The 19,681-nt window shown below is 43.0% G+C and overlaps 3 protein-coding genes across 5 annotated transcripts in view; 2 read left to right on the top strand and 1 right to left on the bottom strand.

Annotated features, from left to right (window-relative positions):
* The window catches only part of ano8b (anoctamin 8b), a 37,820-nt gene extending 34,010 nt beyond the window's left edge, over positions 1-3,810 (top strand). For all 3 annotated transcript variants that reach the window (XM_084909425.1, XM_084909423.1, XM_084909424.1), the window contains one exon: positions 14-3,810. In XM_084909425.1, coding sequence (XP_084765551.1) covers positions 14-763 — 750 coding nt within the window. In that variant the 3' untranslated portion in view covers positions 764-3,810. The remainder of the gene's footprint in view (positions 1-13) is intronic.
* A 56-nt stretch (positions 3,811-3,866) lies between these two features.
* dda1 (DET1 and DDB1 associated 1) lies at positions 3,867-7,466 on the bottom strand. The gene is made up of 5 exons (XM_084909426.1): positions 7,131-7,466; positions 6,496-6,576; positions 6,343-6,394; positions 6,156-6,217; positions 3,867-5,752 (listed from the first exon to the last, which is right to left on the bottom strand). The coding sequence occupies exons 1-5, from the start codon at positions 7,137-7,139 to the stop codon at positions 5,648-5,650; spliced, it is 309 nt and encodes a 102-aa protein (XP_084765552.1). The 5' UTR covers positions 7,140-7,466; the 3' UTR covers positions 3,867-5,647.
* Positions 7,467-10,020: 2,554 nt separating this feature from the next.
* abhd8b (abhydrolase domain containing 8b) lies at positions 10,021-19,597 on the top strand. Its single transcript, XM_084910018.1, has 5 exons — positions 10,021-10,494; positions 13,426-14,235; positions 15,968-16,138; positions 16,569-16,785; positions 17,806-19,597. Exons 2-5 carry the CDS (start codon positions 13,436-13,438, stop codon positions 18,040-18,042), a joined length of 1,425 nt encoding a protein of 474 aa, XP_084766144.1. The 5' UTR covers positions 10,021-10,494; positions 13,426-13,435; the 3' UTR covers positions 18,043-19,597.
* The last annotated feature ends 84 nt before the right edge of the window (positions 19,598-19,681 follow it).

The following is a 19,681-nucleotide window of genomic DNA, read 5'->3' as shown; positions in this document are numbered from 1 at the left end:
CCTTCCTCTGCAGAAGCACGAGCGGCAGGCGCAGCAGCATTACCAGCAGCTGCAGAGGAGGAAGAGGGAGGAGGAGGAGAGGCAAAGGCAGGCAGAGCACATGGCTCGCAGGGAGAGGGAGCGGGACGACAGCAAAGGCGACGTTTCGGGGGATCACCACCACGACAAAGGTCACGGCAGCAAATCACGTTCTGGGGGTGGAGGCGGAGGAGGGAGCGGCGGGTCGGACAAGCCCAAGAGGCCCAGCTCCCTGTTGGCCAATAATAATGTGATGAAGCTGAAGCAGATCATCCCGCTGCAGAGCAAGTTCTCCTCGGGTGGCGCCCGCTCCCCACAGTCACCCACGGGCAGCGAGCCGAAACTGCCCGGCTTCTTGAGCTTCAAATTCCTCAAGTCGCCTGAGAATAAGAGGGAAGGTGCTGCGGCTTCTGCGGCCGCCGGCACCACATCTGCCAGCGCCACGGCGACAGCGCCGCCGTCATCATCGTCATTATCAGGTAGCAGCTCTCAGGAGCGTTCTCAGTCACCCAATAAAGCCTTCAACCCCGGGAAATTGTTTAACTTTGGGAAATCCGAGGGAGGGACTTCCACGAACGGAGCTCCGCTGCCCAGGTCAGGAGAGGGGTCATCATCGCAGACGTCGGAAAGACAGCCTTCCCGGTCTGACTTGAATGGCGTTCCGGACGAGATCCCCTCACCCGGAGGGGAAGGCGCAGAGAACGGACATTCGTCAGACTTGGACGCGGCTGGTTTTAAAATCTAGAAAACGACGACAAAAAAAGCGCAACTTGTCTTTGGTTCCATCTCACCTGAACAGGTGACGTGTTTACTGTGAGGAAGGCCTGACCTGCCCTCTGTGCTGTCACAGGCCGGTGTAGGAGAGCAGAAGCTGATGAGGCGAGACTGTTGTTCTGGTTTGCTTTTTCTGCTGCGAGACAAAAAAAAATAAAATAGAGAAAGAAACAAAAAAAACAGGCTTTGTAAGAAAGACGAAAGCCCTTCTATCATGACCGAACACACACACACACACACACACACACACACACACACACACACACACACACACACACACACACAAATATTCAAATTCTTCCTCGTCTGCAATACATAAAGAAATGCATGAGCTGCGTTTCTAATATTTTTACGCCTTTAAAGCAGAGCTTTGTTTCCTGATTTCTTCTTGTCAGAAATTGTAAACATCTCGGTGGTTTCACACCAACAGTCTGTCGTGGAGGGGAGGAGTTAAAGGGAAAAAAGCTTACATGGCGGTACGAACGGATTAGAGATTGTACATCAGATAATTACTGAGTGTTTTTTAGCTGTCACCACACAAGCGATCGTTAGAAATCGGTCTCATTTTTAAACTGCGACGAGTTGTTGGGCCCTTCGCTTTCGTACTGAAGCTGAAGAGTGGAAAAGCAATATGAGTCAGTGTTTTGGTTTTTTTGTGTCAATCATCGCATAAGCCCCTCCTTAACAGTCGCCCCTGATGTATCACCAGCTTTATTTTCAAAGCAGAGGTGAGGTCTGAGCTTTGCAGAACCCGGTTTGCTCCAATAGAAAGCGGCGAGCTTAGTAAGTCGTAAAAATCACAGTATTTTGGAAGAGCGAGCGATTTTCGAGGAAAAGGAGCAGAGATGCCCGTTGCATGCTGTTCTCCATCCGAGTCCGTAGAGCGCCTTGTAAACACAGATGGTGCCTCATTCCACAAACTCCAGCTAGACTTGGCAAACGAGCACAGAGTTAAAGAAGTAACATTTGCACTAAAGCCTGACGCCCTGCATAGAAACCACCTCGGCACAGAGGGCCCACACCAGCCTGCCTCATCATTATGCAAAAAATGCATTTCTGTTCATTTCCCCCTTTCACATGGTGCATGCAGTCGGCAGCAACGAGCTTTCAAAATATTCATGTTTTCTTTTCTTCTTGAACAGCTGTTTTTATTTGCAGAAGATGGAAATTCCCTTTTTTTAACCAGTGCAGAACTTTTCAGATTATACTGTTAACCCAAGACGTACAGTACTCTATAAAGGTTTTAGGCACTAAAATATGTGAGAATACTTTGAAAGATGTCAGTTTACCTGACAGGAGTTCAGTAAATAGAAAAACCCTACATTAGTGAGAGCTTCATTTGACTACACAGTCGCTCAGTCATTATGAGATCTTACCCAGAATCCTTCTCTGGAGTCAGGCTGTGTCTCTCTTCATGCATTTACTGGCTCACTTGATGACATCACCATAGAGGTTCTGCAGGGACCAATGCATGTGTTGCAGGACTCCCTTTTCTCACTGAAGATACATTTTAGGTCATCGTCATTTTTCAAAAAGCAGGATGGCATCATGTGATTTACAAAAACATGCAAACATCTCAGAGTGCCTAAAACTTTTTCACAGTACTGTACTTTGCAAATTGTTTGCATGATCCATGTATTTTCAATGAGCCCAGCATCTACCCTTAGCTGGTATTTCACTTCTGCGGGGTCTCCAGAAGGTGGCGCTGGTTATTTAGTCACCACAGGCAGCAAAATTAAAGCAGTCTGACAAGTTTATGATGATATGAGACACTGAGGGAGGATTCAGAGGCCGCCGCACTGTCGAGATACGGAAACATTAACTATGCATTTCCACACGTTCACCTCCGGCGAGGATTTGGGCAATAACACAGCGTTGAAGTTGACGTGTAGTACTAAAGCTCGACACGAACCCAACCTCAAACCCCAACTCCAACGCATCATCCTCACCCAGACTCTATGCATTTTCTTTCCCTTTATGTTTTACTGTCAGCTCTCTCAGATCGCCTGTTTCCTATTTAATGTTAAGAACCTACCCTGACCTGCATCGGCTTAACAGGTTTTTGTATTCTGTTACAGCTTTAATGTGTTAGTTTTAGAAGTCCATTTTTCGCTCACACGCCTGCAGAAGAGACGAAAAATGTTCTTTCCGGGAGGCAAAAAGTTCTTACTGACATTAAATGCAATACCGAAATAGTCTGTGCAGTCATGTTATCATTTTTTAGGAATATTTGGAAGGTACTGTTCATTATAAATGTAAATGGAGAAGGCCGAGGCTAAGAGAAACGTGACATCATCAGCGTGTGTGATCTTAAGAGCAGCAGAGCGAGACGGTGACGACGTAGCTGAGCACAGTCTCATTAAAAACCCTTGATATTCTTGCAGCATCAGGATTTCAGGGATAAATGGCTTCATGGTGCGTAAGAGTCCATCGTTTGAAAAAGTCCCGTAGAGAAGCAGAACTGGTGCGCTGAATAGATCCGCCGAGCGGAGGTCACTTCCATGTGTGCATTCCCACCTTGTTCAGGTCAAGCTGAAGAGCATCACAACAGACATCGGCTTGTTACTTTTTTCGTTTTTGCAGTGAAACATGTTCTGCAACGGAGATCTGTAACGTTTGGAGGAACAGCAGCGTGACGGCGCAGGCATCGCCTGCATCAGGACACAAGCTCGGACTCTTTATCAGAACAGCTTCTTTGAAAAGTTCGGACATCGTCTGTCTCATTTGGAATAAGCAGGAAAGGACTGAATGGACGTATTAATGTTTCTGTGTTTCAGAGTGGATGTGAACAGGTGAGACTCACCGCAGCACATTAAAGCCCGACCCGAACCTCAAAGACGAGACATTTTCATGGAAGCCTCACTTACACAACATCATACGCTCTTCCAATGTACCACTGTACAAAAAAAGATCTTTTAAAGAAAAATACTGGGAAATGGGATTATTTATTTCTTTTAATTTATTTTGTCATATTTTTGTAAGACCTGACAAATAGTTAATAAAACTATTTCAAATGCATTCCATGTGTTGTGAACCGCTTTTTTACATTTTTGAAGTACCACATAAACCAAAAGTGTTTTAATCCAGTTTTATTTCAGCAAAGCTAAAAAGAACATATCTGATCTAACACATGTGGGGCAAGGCTTCGGGTGGTGTAGAACAGTCTGAGCAGAAGCATAATGAGGTTTTTATACTTGAAATAACAAGACTGGGTATTTACAGTGTAGATATGAAGATGACTGACCGCACCGTCGACCCACAAAACAGGAAAGAGAGGAGGTTACGTCGTGACTCAGCCGGGGAGTGATAAGAACGATTTTTTTTAAAGGACAGAAAAAGAAAAGCTTTTTTGGGTGTATGGACACCGATACAAACTGAATCAGGCAGGATGGCAGCTGCACTTTGCTGTGCATGCTTATTGTGCATTCTATGGCTGAAAGTATAATAGTCTAAACGCCCACCCCCGCTGCTCACAGCAGCCAGCTCTCGATCGAGAAGGGAGAAAAATAAAATAAAAACCATCCGGAGCTGTCACAAAGATGAGACGAGCAGTAACGCTAACCCGGGCCCTGAGCTGGATCCGAGTCGTAAGGCCTCTCAGCTAATAATACCCCCCAAAACACTTTATTTCTGGTCCAGGATTATAACATCCAGCCACTGAAACAGTAACATGCAAGGCAAGATAACATCCACTGGACACTGGGGCTCTTCTCTACTTTATTCTGTAGTCTTTTACAAAAAGGCAGACACACAGATACTAAATCGGATAAGCTACTGTAATTATTTACACACGTTATGCATTCTTTTCCCTTCCCCACACGTTGCTATACATTTCTCTTTAGTGTCTGTGCTGTTGCCAAAGTTGCGCGACTAAAAATGAAATCTCACATTTCTGTATTTTCCTATTAAGACGTAACAGCTCTTTCTTTTTCTTCACATCTTTCGGTGAAAGATCTGCTAAAACTTAAAGAGAGAGAATCCCCTTCTTACTCGCCTCGATCAGCCAGAGGGAGGTGCTAGACGTGACGCTGCTTCTCAGCCACGCCGACACAACATTAATCCTACAAGCACGAGTCCCAGGATAGAACACAGATATTAATATATTCACCATAAAACAAACAAAAGAAGCCACACGTTTAAAAAGGTGGGGGTCCGGAAGAGTCGCTTCTACTTTGTGCTGTTCTTCACAGTGCATTCTTGGTTCTGTCGATTCAAACAGTGTGGAAAAGAAGTCGCAATGCCCCCGTGTGGTTGCAGAGTGGGCAGTGAAACTGAGATGGTGGGCACTGTGGCTGGCAGGAAGCTCATTGCCATTTACAAACAACAACGAAAACATCATAAAATAAAATTAAAACAGTAACAAAATACTCACACGAATCAGAACAGACTGTCCGGATGACAGAGAGGCTACACGAGTCTTGTACCAGTTACATTTTTAAGAGTAGTGTCTGACATTTTCTGTCCAGTCCGTCTCATCTTAATCCTACGATCCACACGCAGTCCGCACTCACAGCTCAGCATGCACACAAACATATACATGTGTACTGGCCCACATGGGGAAGAGCCAACACAATCAAAACACCAGTAATGATTTCGCCTGCACGACTTGAGATCATTTCTACCAACGTTATTTTCATACACTGTAAATGGCGGCTTTGTGAGTGGGAATTTCCCGCAATTCTCTCTGGAGTGACTTAACTTCATGCCAGGAAAGACATCCTGCTATAGTCCAGGAAAAACCAGGAAGTCTGCATGCAGGAGGGATTATCCTATGGTTTTGCTTAAATTGGCTATACCCTATTGATGCAAACACACATGTATACCCACACACACACACACAAAATCGGACGCGCACTTATGAGTCCTCGTTCATCTCTTGGCTATCTGTCCTGGCGATCTTCCTCGGGGGCGCCGGGCTGTCACCCTCAGCTTGTTCCTGTTCCCTTTTCTTTGCTGCATTCTGTTTGACACAGGATTACACAGGAATCAGCAAAATCACAGCCTCGCTCTCTTTCAACATGTCAGTGACAGAAGCACAGATGAACAGTTGCTTCATAGCACGTGATTATTTGAGACCTAATAAAGACTCCTTACAAACACTTGAATTTCAGGAGTGGGACCGCAGCTCATACTCGGCCCTGCCAATTCCATCAGTATATTTCCCTTGCTACATTATACACAGCATTTATTGAGGTTCTTGCATTAGTACCTGTTGCCACTCTTTACTGAGACCTTCCCCAAATTGCAGTTTAAAATCTAAATCTTTATTTCATCTGCCATTCTCTTTCAAGAAATACTGTCAACTCTTAGCCCTAACCCTAATTGAGGATGTGGTGTGAAATGAAAGAACTTCACATGCTCACCTTTTTGTCCCACTGCTGGTGGAGGTAACGCAGGAGAATGTTGGTTTTTTCTGTAACAATGACTGTAAACAAACACAGGCAAGATGTTTTACATACAAAACACATTACATAGGGTGCTAGTTTAGCCACGGTTAGTAAGCATTTGAAAACATCACCACAGCAGTTTTATAGTTTCAACTGTACTTACTCTGTTCAGAGGGGTATTCGCGTGTTGGTAGGTACACGGAGGGCCTGCGGTTCTATACGAGAGATCAGAAAGAGGCTGTGAATTAGAGCTGTGCCTTCTAGACATGAACAAACCTTTAAAAAACTGCATCAAGTGATTTTAAAGGCTACTTACAGATGCTTTACAAACTGAATCTGCATGAAACCTGCTGAAGTTGCTCTTGTTGTAGACAGGAAGTCCTTTCAAGAAATCAGCCTGTGGAAAGAAGGTGAGGTGACTGTTAGACTCTGCAGCTCTCATTTCATTTGTCTTTCATCTTCGACTTCATACATCCAAAGATCGCAAGTCTGAAATCATCTGACTTTTAGCAGACAGACTGCTGTAGTTTACTCGTGTCGGCTGACAGCAACAGTGTAAATCATCACCACCGACATGAGTGTAGGTGTGCTCCTCTTAATGCAGATGCTGCTGAGCAGGTGACAGGTCCCTGCAGATGACTGGATACAGCATTCAGGGCGTTACCTCATCTTTCGCGACAACAAACCTGCCGCCCTTCAACGTCGCCATTAACCTTCAAAGTGGATGCAATATCGCACAGAGTCCATCAAGAGGTTTCAAATGGGCAGGATAGAGCTGAGCAGCTCAGAGCACAAATCGATGCCGGCTTGGCCTTGAATACCAACAGGAGGAGCAGGTGTGGCTAGCAGCTAGCCGGTAGCCTCAGTTAGCTGGCTTACAATTACTGTATGCCTTATGACACCAGCTATACAGCTTAAACCACAGTAATAAACATGGGGTATGCGAACTACCTTCTCCATGATGGTGGCAGAAACGTCCAACTGCCAAACGCCGACTTGTGGACTTGGTGTGTGTTGTTCTGGTCGTGATGGCCGCGCTAGCTTACAGGCTAGGAAACCGAGACCGCTGTCCTACGTCCTTTTCGAAAGAAAAAAATCACCGTCCTCAAACACAAGTTGCTGTTTCCATTTTACTTCCCAGTGACTGTGAAAAAAATGACACTACGCGAATAAAAAAACCAAGACACCAAAACGCTCAGTACATGAGTTCGCAAAGCTAGTTACACAGGACTTCTTCAGCTAGCATGATGGCACCGACGCTTTTCTAGGCCACGCCCCAAGTAGCGCCTATTGGCTTATTCTTACCCCCACGTGGTAGTAGCTTGACCGGACAACCAATTGTTAAAAACAACACAATTTAGCCCCTCCCTAAACCATTGACCAGGCAATCTGCTCTCCCTCATTGAGTTTCATTATGAAAACCATCAGCCACTATTGATCCGAGCTAGAGTCCAAGATTGATGTCATCATGTGGGCGCACGTATCTCCTGCACGCGCCAATGTTTATTAGTGTCTGCAGTAAAGGCTTCGGGAAACTGAAGGACTATTTCATTCTTTTGACTTTTGTTGTAAGTTTACACCAAGTTGAAAACTTCAGATTGAAAGGTGAGAAATTGAAAACTAGGGATAAAAAAGGGTTTTCATAACACAAAGTCACTCAGGTGTTGTTGGCATTTTAAATCCTTTCAGATCTGAGTGTAAAATTGTTCTTTGTATCATAAGAAATATCTAATTTATGATGGGTGCACAGCAATCACTGAAATCAAAGATCCACAATATCTTTATTCTTGTCATACAAAATCACACAACAGTCAAGCAATTGCAATAAACAGATAATAAATATACAGGACTGAGCAACATTAAGAATATAATGAATTATTTTAAAGACTGCATGTCAGTATACTGTGTCTACACCCAGACTCTTCTAATAAGGTGTTGTTAGGATCAGCCAGAATAAACTGGGCCTTCTAGCCTTATACAGGTGACGAAGGCCATTTTGCTGCACACTGTGACTATACTCGCAGTCTCTTAGTCTGCTTCTTAGGTTCAGTGACTTGTACTGGCACACAAAAGAGAAAGTCAGAATGGATTCAATCAAACAGGAATCCATATCAGTAAAGAGGGCAGGAGTATTTACTTAGTCCAGGAGATGAGATTTAAATCACATGATGGTAGGGCCTTAAGAAGCACAGTTGAAGATTCACAGTATTGTGCTCTTTATTTTAAACAGTGCTCTTGCGTAACATCATAGACTTTAAAGGAGATGTAAATTATAACCGTGTGTGAGTGGATTTGCCAGTCCTTCCGGTTTCTCGTGGATTGCTGGGTCTTGGTTTCTGTATGCTCTCCCACCTCGCTGTCATCTGCCTCCTTGGACTCCTTACAAGTAGTTACATAGCAACAACAGCCATGGCAACTTACACAGCAGCTCCGTATAATGTAAAAGGACAAAAAAATAAAATAAAATAAAATAAAACATAAAAAAATGCAAAGATGGAGAGAATATTATTTGTGTATGACATCTGTTTTCACTGTAACTTAAGAAGATTTGTGCAAAAAAAAAAAAAGAAAAATAAAAATATCTGGATTTAAATGGGGCTTCTGGATAACAGGGACACTTAAATTATAACTGACTGAGTGGCTTAGTTACATAGCAACAGCAGCCACGGGGCCTTATGATGCTGGAGGATAAATGCTAAGTAGATGGAGAGAATATTCAGATTCACAAACTAACGTATTTAAGCTCATTTAGATTACTGTTGTCTTGAAGGATCACTGTATAAATGAGACTGAATTGAATTTAACTGAACTGAATGTTCTGTGCTTATGACTTCTCATTAACTGGAGGGGTCATCTGAAATGGTAAAATGGTTTGTATTTGTATAGCGCTTTACTTTGTCCCTAAGGACCCCAAAGCGCTTTACACTACATTCAGTCATCCACACATTCACACACTGGTGATGGCAGCTACATTGTAGCCACAGCCGCCCTGGGGCGCACTGACAGAGGCAAGGCTGCCGGACACCGGGCCCTCTGACCACCACTAGTAGGTTGCCTACAGGTGGTGCCTACTGGTGGTGGTCAGAGGGCACCGTTGCGGGTGAAGTGTCTTGCCCAAGGACACAACGACCGAGACTGCCCGGGGCTCGAACCGGCAGCCTTCCGATTACAAGACAAACTGCCAACTCTTGAGCCACGATCGCCCCTGTCATTGATATTCAAACCAAGACACTTTCAGAATTTGACCTTTCAAGTTAACCAGTGTAAAATCTAGCTTGCAAAATGCTTGGTGAGAGTTATTTAAAAGTGAGGTGAAGGAAGTATTATTAGAAGTGAATGAAAGAATTCATGGTTTTGTTAAGCAAGGCTGTCTAAGATATTGACCACATTTAAAGGGAAACTGTGGCTCAGCTAATTTGCTTTCCTGATCAACAAAAGAAGAGAGAGAGACAAAGGGGTGTGGCAGAGAGAGAGAGAGAGAGAGAGAGAGAGAGAGAAGCAGACAAGATGCAAGAAAAACAAAGAGGAAGCGGTGAGGAAAGGTGGCAAGGAAGAATGGACTGAGTGCTTTTCTAAAAGTGTTCCAGTGGGTTTCGGATGAAAAGCTACACCCCTCCCCCTCTCTCTCTCTCACACACACACACACACACACACACACACACAGAGGCAGGAACACCTCATGCCCTTAAATGTATGTCGACCAACAAGATTCTTAATGTCAATTGTTCAAACATTTATGCTTATAATAACTTTTTATTTTATTTTAGAAAAGCTGCAGGTATCGTTGTCCCCCCCCCCCCCGACACACACACCCTTCTTTACGTTTCTTTTTCTTTGCTTTTTAAATTGATTTAAATGTTAATCAGTTTTACTTCACTGGCACCTTTGCCGCCGGACAAACAGGTTTCTCTCCAATCGTCTACTGCAGTCTCCCCTTACATAGCAGCAGGGGACAAGTGTTCACTCCCACTAACAGAACCGGGAGCCAACGGTGTTTGTAAGACGATCAGCTATCGATGGATTAAAAGCATCCGCGGAGCTCCGGTGGGTTTCCGAGCGCACTCGCAGATATTTCAGCGTGGACGTGGAGTTTCTGGAGCGCGCAGATATGTGGATCTACCTGTGACCCACAAAGAGATGCGCTGTCAGTCGGTCGATACTGGCCGCCATGTGGAGGCTACCGACAGGGCAACAAAATCCAGATAAATTAGATTACTGGATTGACCGCAACAGATTATAGTTCTCCTACTTCCCCGATGCTTGACGAGAAAACAATCTGAAAAATTAGACGGAATTTGAGGGAAAACAGGGAAAGGTAAGCCTTCTGATTTAATTAGTGTGTTTATCCCATTTTTTTCTGCGGACTGTAAATATTCAGATTATAAAGTAGTTTAAGGATTTCTGGCAGGAGGCAAGACGAAGGTCGCTATGTACAGATGAGCTCCGTCATTGAAGACGCACGGGTCATTCGGTGTAAATAACGAAAAGGATTTTTATTTGACATTACATTCTAGTGTACACTGAAAAGAGAAACCTTCTGGCACTTTCTTCACCTGATGCATCAGACAGTGAGCAGTCTATTCAAAGAGCTTTTATTGTGTTTAGTGAATGGATGGGCCCAGCAGCTTTAAATACCAGGTACAAGACTCCTATTATTATTATTAGTAGAAGAAGAAGACCACCACCCAAACCATTAGAGATGGATTTTCGTTGTTGTTTTGCTTAAATTATTTCTTAATGATCACTTTGATGAATTTGTAGTTACAACAAACTGTATAACTTACTAACATAACACACTTCAAAGCTTCAGTCCACACCTGATATGTGATTCTAGTTGTGTCAAACATGTGAGCAAATGCAATGGATCTTTAATGGTGCAGCACAACTAATGCACTTGATTAAATAAACAAGTGTGAGACTATAGCAACAGTGAAGCTAATGCAGTTGTTTTTAATCCGAATTACAGTCTCTACTCGTTTTTCTGGGCACCAGTCCTACTGTGATTGTGTCTAACCTGCATGCAATGTTATATAACAGCCAGTCACAGTCTCTGACCACAGGGCCCGAGCAGGAACTTTAGCAAGAAGCAAACTCACTAATAGGGACGACTTTAATCAGGTGATATTTAAATGGACGGCACAGCCACGGGGAGGATGTTGTGAATATCTGCCTGTGAACATAAGCTCATCATTGTTAAATCAATAGATAGTAGCACCCTGGCTGTACTTTGCATAAAAAAATATAGTGTTAGATGAATGTAGGTACTTTCATGTGTGACTTTGTGTTACAATGTGTTAAAAAAAGAGTCCTTCCCACTCTGCGTCTATGTGAATGTGTCCTGATTGTGTTAAGACGTTCTTCGTGTTCAGTTCATTTACATCAGGGGTGTCAAACTCGCGGCTCAGGGCCCACGTCACTTGAGGCCCGTATATTGACGTGAAGAAACATAATGCAATTTGAAGGGACTTTTTTTGTTTGGGAGGATTTGTTTGTTGTTGAGTGCGATGCTAAAATAAGTTCTTTAAAAAGCCAAAAACGATTCAATATGAAGGCAACATGAGCAGAGAGCACAAACATGCCGAGGGATCGGCTGTCTGCTGTCACAGACTCATGTGTGCACTTATGTCTGCATTCTGATTTAGTTCAATACAAACAAAATCATAGCAGAAGTGCTGCCACGTGTGAAAGAGAGAACGAGTGTCATTATTTGGTATTTCAATCAAAGGCTTCAGTTAGTTATGAGTTTGCAGTTTTGTCTTGTTATACAATATTTGAAATGTAAATTCAGGTGAGGGGGATGAGGGGGGATCGGACTATGGGACAGGGGGCGTGGTAGATGGATAAATGTTTATTTTTTTATGCTTGTAAGCTGGTTTAGGTTATGATCCAGCCTCGCCAGTATTTTATACAAATGGAACAGGAAATAAAATGCGTCACTCCTTCTGCCTGATCAAAATGATGCCTTTTGTTGTGAGATGAATGGGCGACCCTCACTTATGTGAAAATGCCACTCTCAGCCTCTTCCTGTCAGTAAAGGCAGCACCGCACTGTTATTTGGAGAGTGGATGTGCCAGTATAAGCAGAAAGGGCTAAAAGGGCCAAGCAGGAATATTGTTTTACGTTGTGCTTATAATCCCCACATGAAAACAGGAGCTGATGTAAAGTTGAGAGAAAAACGCAACAGCTGACACAAAGTATAAAACTGTCTCTGCACAGTGCCATAGTTTCCTGTTTTTATCCAGAGACAGATTGTGCTCTGTGGACTTAAACAGAGAGACTGAGAGTATAATCCTTTCTAGTAGGGAGGAAGGTAGGATAATGCAGCCAGCAGAGACGCTTGCAGACCCTGCATGGCTGCTGTTGCCATAGCAGATAATCAACCAACAACTGATACTGCAGGAGGACCTGTGTAATGCACAGCGACACCTTTTGGGGGCTGTTTAGTTACAAAATTGTTGCAGAAGTTTCAAAAGAAGCAAGGAAGTAGAAAGGTGGTTGTATTGGAATTGAAGAATATGATATACAGTAGAAGAAGAAGAGCGTGTTGTCTATATGAGCTTAATTTACACCAAAGTAACACTCTGGCTTTTCTTTATTCATGAATATCCTTCAATAATCACTGAGCAACGCTTCAAAAAAGCACCTTTAATCACCGATGGGTTGTTGTGTGGTTTTAACCAGTAGCACTGCTGCGTGTTGCTCCTGCAGAGCAATCACATGGTGGACAGCTTTAACTCAGGGAGCTATTACCATCCGTCCATGTCTATTAATACCACGAAAGGCCGTGCTGAGTAAAGATGGTGATCAGTTACGTCTGACAGAAAGCAGCAAGGCTTTAAGTTGTAAACAGATGCCGGGTTGTAAAGGCACCTGAACTTGTTTATTTCTCTGAATGGTACATTTAAGCTTCCCAGATAGTCAGTTGATGTAGAGAAGTCTTAAATGACATGTAGCATATATTTAGTTAATATTTGCCATTTAACTCTGCTGTTTCTCCAAATGCATGTGCTTGATGCATGTATGCATGTATACTCTGTCTTCATCTCCTCATATTCATCTTCCTGAGCGAATTTCTAATGACATGAGCAGAGAATCATTTTGCCATAGTTTTGTGTTCTTATTCTGGCTTAACTAGAGAGCTTGCTTGTATGATAAAGGTTCACATTGCTGCCTGTCTGCATCTCTTCAATGACCCTCTTCGCTCGTGTTTCTTATGTGTGTTTTTATGTGACTATATTCCCTGCAGACTGGCAGCCATGCTGACCAGCTTTCTGGAAGGTCTGCTCTGCTGCTTCACCTCAAAGCCGACCAATATTGTGGTTCCTGTAGAAACCTCAGAACCTGCTGATGGCTACGAGTTTGTGGAGGTAAAACCGGGCCGCATTCTGCGAGTTCGGCATATCATCCCCGACAGGCCGGTGGTGGAGGAGCCCACCGGGCTTGTTGGGAGTGTGAGCTGCAAACGAAAAATCACAGTTTACCGTAATGGACAGCTGTTCATTGAGAACTTGGGTGACAGGGCGAGCACAGAGCTGAAAAGCTGCCAGAATGGAGACACAGAACCCAACAGCACCATGGAGGTAGAACTGACGGACTGTGGTAAGTCGTCGCCGCCCGTCAGCATTCCTGAGGCGAGATCAGACTCTGTCACGGCTGGAAACAACGGCGCATCGGACATAGCAGCAGCAGCAGGTGAGGCACCTGCTGCTGGACAGACTGACCAATCTCAGCAACCCAGGAAGCGCAGGCGGAAGCCCAAGCGCACTGTGGTGATCGACTGTGAAAGGAAGATATCAGCCTGTAAAGGGACACATCCAGATGTGGCGTTGTTCTTCATTCACGGGGTCGGAGGTTCGCTGGATATCTGGGGAAGCCAGCTGGACTTCTTTTCTCGGCTGGGCTACGAAGTGATTGCCCCGGACCTGGCAGGACACGGAGCCAGCTCAGCACCGCAGATTCCTGCAGCGTACACGTTCTATGCGCTGGCTGAGGATATGAGAATCATCTTCAAGAGATACGCTCGGAAGAGGAATATCCTCATAGGACACTCTTACGGGTGAGTCCCAGATCACAGCGTTCAAACAGAACACGGTCCGGAGGTCATCCAGAAGTGTTCGGGAAACCTCAGCGCCTCTTTGTTTCAGTCATTTGTCAGGCAAAGATCTGAGATCTTACTGGAGGTTCTTAAATATAAGAATTTACTCTGCAGTTTCATGTCAGTTAAAATTCAACATATTTAGATTTCACAAAGTTAGTCAGATAAAACAAGAATTTCACCATACCATACCATACCATACCATACCATACCATACCATACCATACCATACCAACTTCAAGCACTTTAACAGTCACAGCAGTTATAAAGTGATGTACACAAAAATGATTAAATACATTAAAAACAATAAAAAGTACAAAAATAACACCAATTAAGCTGCAATAAAAACAAATACACTGGTTCAAAGACCACGGGGGATGAATAATTAAAAATGTTCAAAACTAATTCTAAAAATATGTTTTTTTAGACACGTCATAATAAGCTATGGAAAATAAGGTTGCCAGTAAACAAAAGTTGTAGCAACATACAGTGGGGCATGCTATACAGTAAGAAAAGATATGTTAAGAAGAACTGTTAAACTTCTATAATTAGAGCTATAATTAAAACCACAAATGTAAATTATACAGCATAGACATTTAGTATGTGAATAACATATATATTTAATTTCAAAGGGACTTTCTAGTCTAACTAAATAAATGATTCTTTGCCCTCATACGCATGAAACAATAACTTTGAGTAAAATACAACAGAATTAAATGGTAAACAGACTGGTTCTTATAAAGTGCTTTTCTACTCTACTCAGCACTCAGGTAGCTTTATACAACTTGCATGATTCATCCAAGCACTTTTTTCTATGCATATGTGCTTTCTGACTAACATTTACACTGATGGATGCATCAGAGAGCAACTTTAATTCATTTTTATTTATACAGCACCAAATCACAACAACAGTCGCCTCAAGGTGCTTTATATTGTACAGTAGATCCTACAATAGTAGATACAGAGAAAAACCCAACAATCATATGACCCCCTATGAGCAAGCACTTTGGCGACAGTGGGAAGGAAAAACTCCCTTTTAACAGGAAGAAACCTCCAGCAGAACCAGGCTCAGGGAGGGGCGGGGCCATCTGCTGTGATTGGTTGGGGACTAACTTGGGTTTAGAATCTTTCCCAAGGATATTTGGCACCACCCACAAACCGCCAGCCTTCAGTTAGTATGTATGCTCTGCCTCCTGAATAAAGCCACCTGTAAACTGAATCTATGCCCATCCAGTGAACTTCTTTTGACCAGATTCTAATAAGTGTGTTTTGCATTGTACAAAAATCCTGTAATTTCCTGCAGACAAATGATTTGAAGTCAGCATTTTGTGCATAAATACTTTTTTGAGTGTAGTGAATATAAATAATGCTCAATTTTATTCTGTCTGTTATTTAGCTGGGTCTTATGCTACACTAACTTCCTTTTACTTCCTGTATAGCCATTAAAATCGGTGTTATTGCTGTTAACTGTGAGAATTATTGCTCAGTTTCTTACACACTATATTTAATCCAGACTTTAAAGACGTGCTGACTTGTGAAAATGTGAGCAAGTGAAAAAGTGAGGCACAATATTTGGACTCACACATAAAAAAAGGCCAATTCTGAACAGTTGATTTCAAAGATGACTACCACAGCATGATTACCTGGTTTTTTCAGTCTGTCCTGTAACCAGCCTTTTGTTCTTTTTGTCTAGTGTGTCGTTCTGCACCTTCCTGGCTCATGAATATCCAGAACAAATTCACAAGATGGTGATGATCAACGGCGGCGGTCCCACAGCTCTGGAGCCCAGCCTCTGCTCCATCTTCAACCTGCCCACATGTGTGCTTCACTGCCTCTCCCCGCTGCTCGCCTGGTGCTTTCTCAAGTAAGACAGCGAAACTGAAAGATCCTCCAAGGAAGGAGGCACGACTCAGTTTGTTTTCTGTTTCTCTAAACAGTTGAAGTTCAGGTTTGTAGCCTCCTAAACATAAACGCAATGAGTCCAGTCAGATGAAATGTGCACACAGTTGGGTATTTTGCAGTGTTATACATTGTTTTTTCAATATTACATCATAGTGCCAATATTTATTTAAGACCAATTGTAGTTACACATTTTGTAGAAAGAGTGTAAGTAAGAGAGTTTGACAAAGAAATAAAAGTAGTGCAGACAGTAAAACTGTCTGTAGTAGCAAATCATGTTTATTGTATGTGTAATATCATGTATCTAGGATAATTCTTCCTATGTTTAATCTGCTGTTAAATTAATGTTTAAAATAATAATTTTTTCTTTGGTATAAATGTCGTCTACTCTGCAGGGCGGGCTTTGCTCGGCAGGGCGCCAGGGAGAAGCAGTTGCTGAAAGAGAACAATGCCTTCAATGTGTCGTCTTTTGTGTTGCGTGCCATGATGAGCGGGCAGTACTGGCCTGAGGGGGACGAGGTCTACCACGCTGAGCTGACAGTGCCCGTCCTGCTGGTGCATGGCATGCATGACAAATTTGTCCCTGTTGAAGAGGACCAACGAATGGCAGAAGTAAGTGGGGGGTCTCACACTTTCTAATGAAGCTATTATTATTATAAATAACAGATTGTGGACTGAAAACATCATTCTGTGGTGAAAAGGATAAGAAATGTGTCCCAGTTTGGAAAGAAGAAAATCCAGTTAAAAATCTTCATTGAAGCAGACGTTCAGCTTTATTTATACAGCAACAAAGCACAACAACAATGTGCTTTATATTGTAAGGTAGCCAATGAGCAAGCGCTATGGTGACAGTGGGAAGGAAAAACTCCCTTTTAACAGGAAGAAACCTCAGAACCAGGCTCAGGGAGGGGCGGGGCCATCTGCTGCAACCAGCTGTGGTGATTGGAGGAAGACGGGACAAAGACGTGGAAGAGCGTCATAATTTCATAACTATGTAATATAAGATAAGAATCATCACCTTGCTTTGTGTTTCAAGTTGAACTCTCCGGTGAACATTTGATAATCTTTCAGCCTGGTTCTTCTCTCTGATGAAAATAGCTGCTCTGCACGCAGCGACGAAATTAGCTTAGGAAACAGATCGTTCCCTCAGGGGTCGGTAATCGAAGCAAAAATAGAAATAGAATTCTCAGGTGGCCAGAAAAACAACAGAATCAGTGCTTTGCTAAACGAGCAGCAGTTTGCAAACAAATTCACCGTAACAAGCTGAAATATGAAATCAGGTCAGATATCAGTTTACAGCATCCAGTGAATGTTTAAAAAAATCAGCTGCTTTAACAAATTCTCAGGTAAACAGCAGCCAAAACGATGATGCAGCGGCTGAACTTTAGTGGCTGATTCATGAGAAGAGACACAGAAATTCATTTAAATGCCAAATTGTGTCCTTCTGTCAACTTACACACATAATGTGGTTGTTTTCCGCCCACTAAAAAGGACTAAAAAGTTTTGTTTGGATTTACACTTTGACTCTGATTCATTCATTTGAACTGTAGTTTGTTATTTGCAGCAATATCATTCAGAAAGTGTTGAGCTGGTGATGAGTCTAACGTTTATTCTTATCCTTATTTTTATCAGATACTTCTAATGGCGTTCCTGAAGGTCTTGGAGGACGGCAGTCACATGGTCATGATGGAGTGTCCGGATCCTGTTAATACGCTCCTGCACGAGTTCTTCCTCTGGGAACCGCCGACCCTCCCAGCGCCAAAGAAAGAGTCCAAAACCCGCCCAGAGACCGCTAAAGCTCGAACTGATAACACTCAGGCGATAGCTGAGCCCAGCAAGGCCCGGCCTGCGACTGCTAAACAAGCCTAACGAAGCGGCAGCAGGTTCACATCAGAGCTGAAACACTGGTTGTTACGGTGAATCGAGGTCGGCCAGTCGGTGCATCACAAGCATCCCAGTGCATCTGGTGCAAGCTGTTAAACCTGATGATGAGCCAGTTAACTGGTCCTGCTGGAGGCGGGACACTCTGCAGAGGTCACTGATTCCAAATAAATTCCCGCCATGTAACACACAGCAGCGAGGACGCGTTTGTGCCTTGAACTGATGCGTTACAGTGACGGTACCTGGATCGGAGACAAATGGAAACAGCCATGAAGGCAACAATGAAAACAGCTGCCAAGTGGGAAAGATGATAAACTGGGACAAGAACATGTGGCTCCTGGTTGAGCACAAGCTGTAATTAACAGCTGAGACTCAACCTTATGAAGTGTAGCTGGATAGTCAGTCATTTTTTTTATTCCTCATAAGTATTGCAAACCTTACCTGTTGTAAAGGTAAGCATGTGAAAATAACACAATGCCATACACGAAATAACTAATTGGGAAGATGTTTTATGATGAAAAACAAAACCTCCGTCCATTGGCCTTTTTCTTCTCTCTTCTCTTCTTCTCACTGATGCATGAAGCTCAGTGTAGCTATGAAAGCAGCTGCTTCTGGTATTTAATAGAAATGCATTAATGGGGGTTTAAGGGGGGGGGGGATCCAGAAAGAAGTGAAAGTAAGTTTGCTGCTTCTGAGACATCAAGAAAATGATGTTCAATCGAGTGTGCACTGCTAAACTTAGCAATAACTGCAGGTCATCACATTTACAGGAACAGCACGATCGCATGTATGCAGCGAGGTGTAAATGCAGCAGGAAACGAAGCATGTCGAGCACTGCAACAGAGAACATGTCCAAGCTGAACACCACAAAGTATTTGCAGACATTATTGATTGTGTAGTGCTGCTACGTGTCGGTGCTGTAGCACCTCTGAGATTTCATTCCTCGCTGAAACTGACTGAGAGTCACTGACAAACAGCTTCTACGTGTCCTTTATTACACTGTGTTGTGTTATTGTGTCTGCTGAATGCACACAAAAGAGTTTAGCTTGGAAATGTGTTACTGTCCAGTGCACTGACTGTAACGTTTGAGTCCTTCGTAGTTTAATGTGGACGTCTGTGTCTCCACAGCGTAAACAATCAACACTAGGAAGCTGTTAAATCCTCTGTGACTCTAAAGGTTTAGTTCGTTAGTGGATTTAAATTCTGGCATTTGCTGTGTTCACAAACCCTCACAGGGCCTCGGTCAGCTGTACAGGGCACAGATCTCACCCTTTTCTTTCTTTTCAAACATATTTGATTTTTTAAATTCATAGGACAGACTTTTTATACTTTTGACTTCAGGTTAGGATGAATGTTTCTGAGATTCAAAGCAAGAAATGTTGCTTTTGATTCAAATAGAAGGAAACTGTCTGCTTTGTGTCTTGTGTGTCTTAAATAATGTAACTGTTGGCCTTTGACAATGAAAAACATGATAAATTATTTACATGATCACAGTAAATGTGAATTTTCAAAAAAATAAAAGATAAATCTTCTGTTTTTTCTACATTTGGAGCAGCTGCCATTTTAATTTTCTTAAAATCAGAAACAACCTTCTTTACAGTTATATTGTTGCACACAAACAAACATA

The sequence above is a fragment of the Perissodus microlepis genome, chromosome 17 (genome assembly GCF_051167445.1).
Source record: "Perissodus microlepis isolate ML-2025 ecotype Zambia chromosome 17, ASM5116744v1, whole genome shotgun sequence".
Taxonomy (NCBI): Eukaryota; Metazoa; Chordata; class Actinopteri; order Cichliformes; family Cichlidae; genus Perissodus; species Perissodus microlepis.
The sequence above is the reverse complement of the archived record's forward strand: the minus strand, read 5'-3'. Positions and strand labels throughout refer to the sequence as shown.

Excerpts from the sequence above, each read along its gene's own strand:
- abhd8b (XM_084910018.1), top strand. The coding sequence starts at position 13,436 with ATGCTGACCAGCTTTCTGGAAGGTCTGCTCTGCTGCTTCACCTCAAAG. Across the intron at positions 14,236-15,967 it reads CTCATAGGACACTCTTACGG|TGTGTCGTTCTGCACCTTCC; the intron begins GTGAGTCCCAGA and ends CTTTTTGTCTAG. Across the intron at positions 16,139-16,568 it reads CTCGCCTGGTGCTTTCTCAA|GGCGGGCTTTGCTCGGCAGG; the intron begins GTAAGACAGCGA and ends TCTACTCTGCAG.
- dda1 (XM_084909426.1), bottom strand. Across the intron at positions 6,395-6,495 it reads ATTCAGTTTGTAAAGCATCT|AACCGCAGGCCCTCCGTGTA; the intron begins GTAAGTAGCCTT and ends TCTCTCGTATAG. Across the intron at positions 5,753-6,155 it reads ACCAGCAGTGGGACAAAAAG|AATGCAGCAAAGAAAAGGGA; the intron begins GTGAGCATGTGA and ends TGTGTCAAACAG.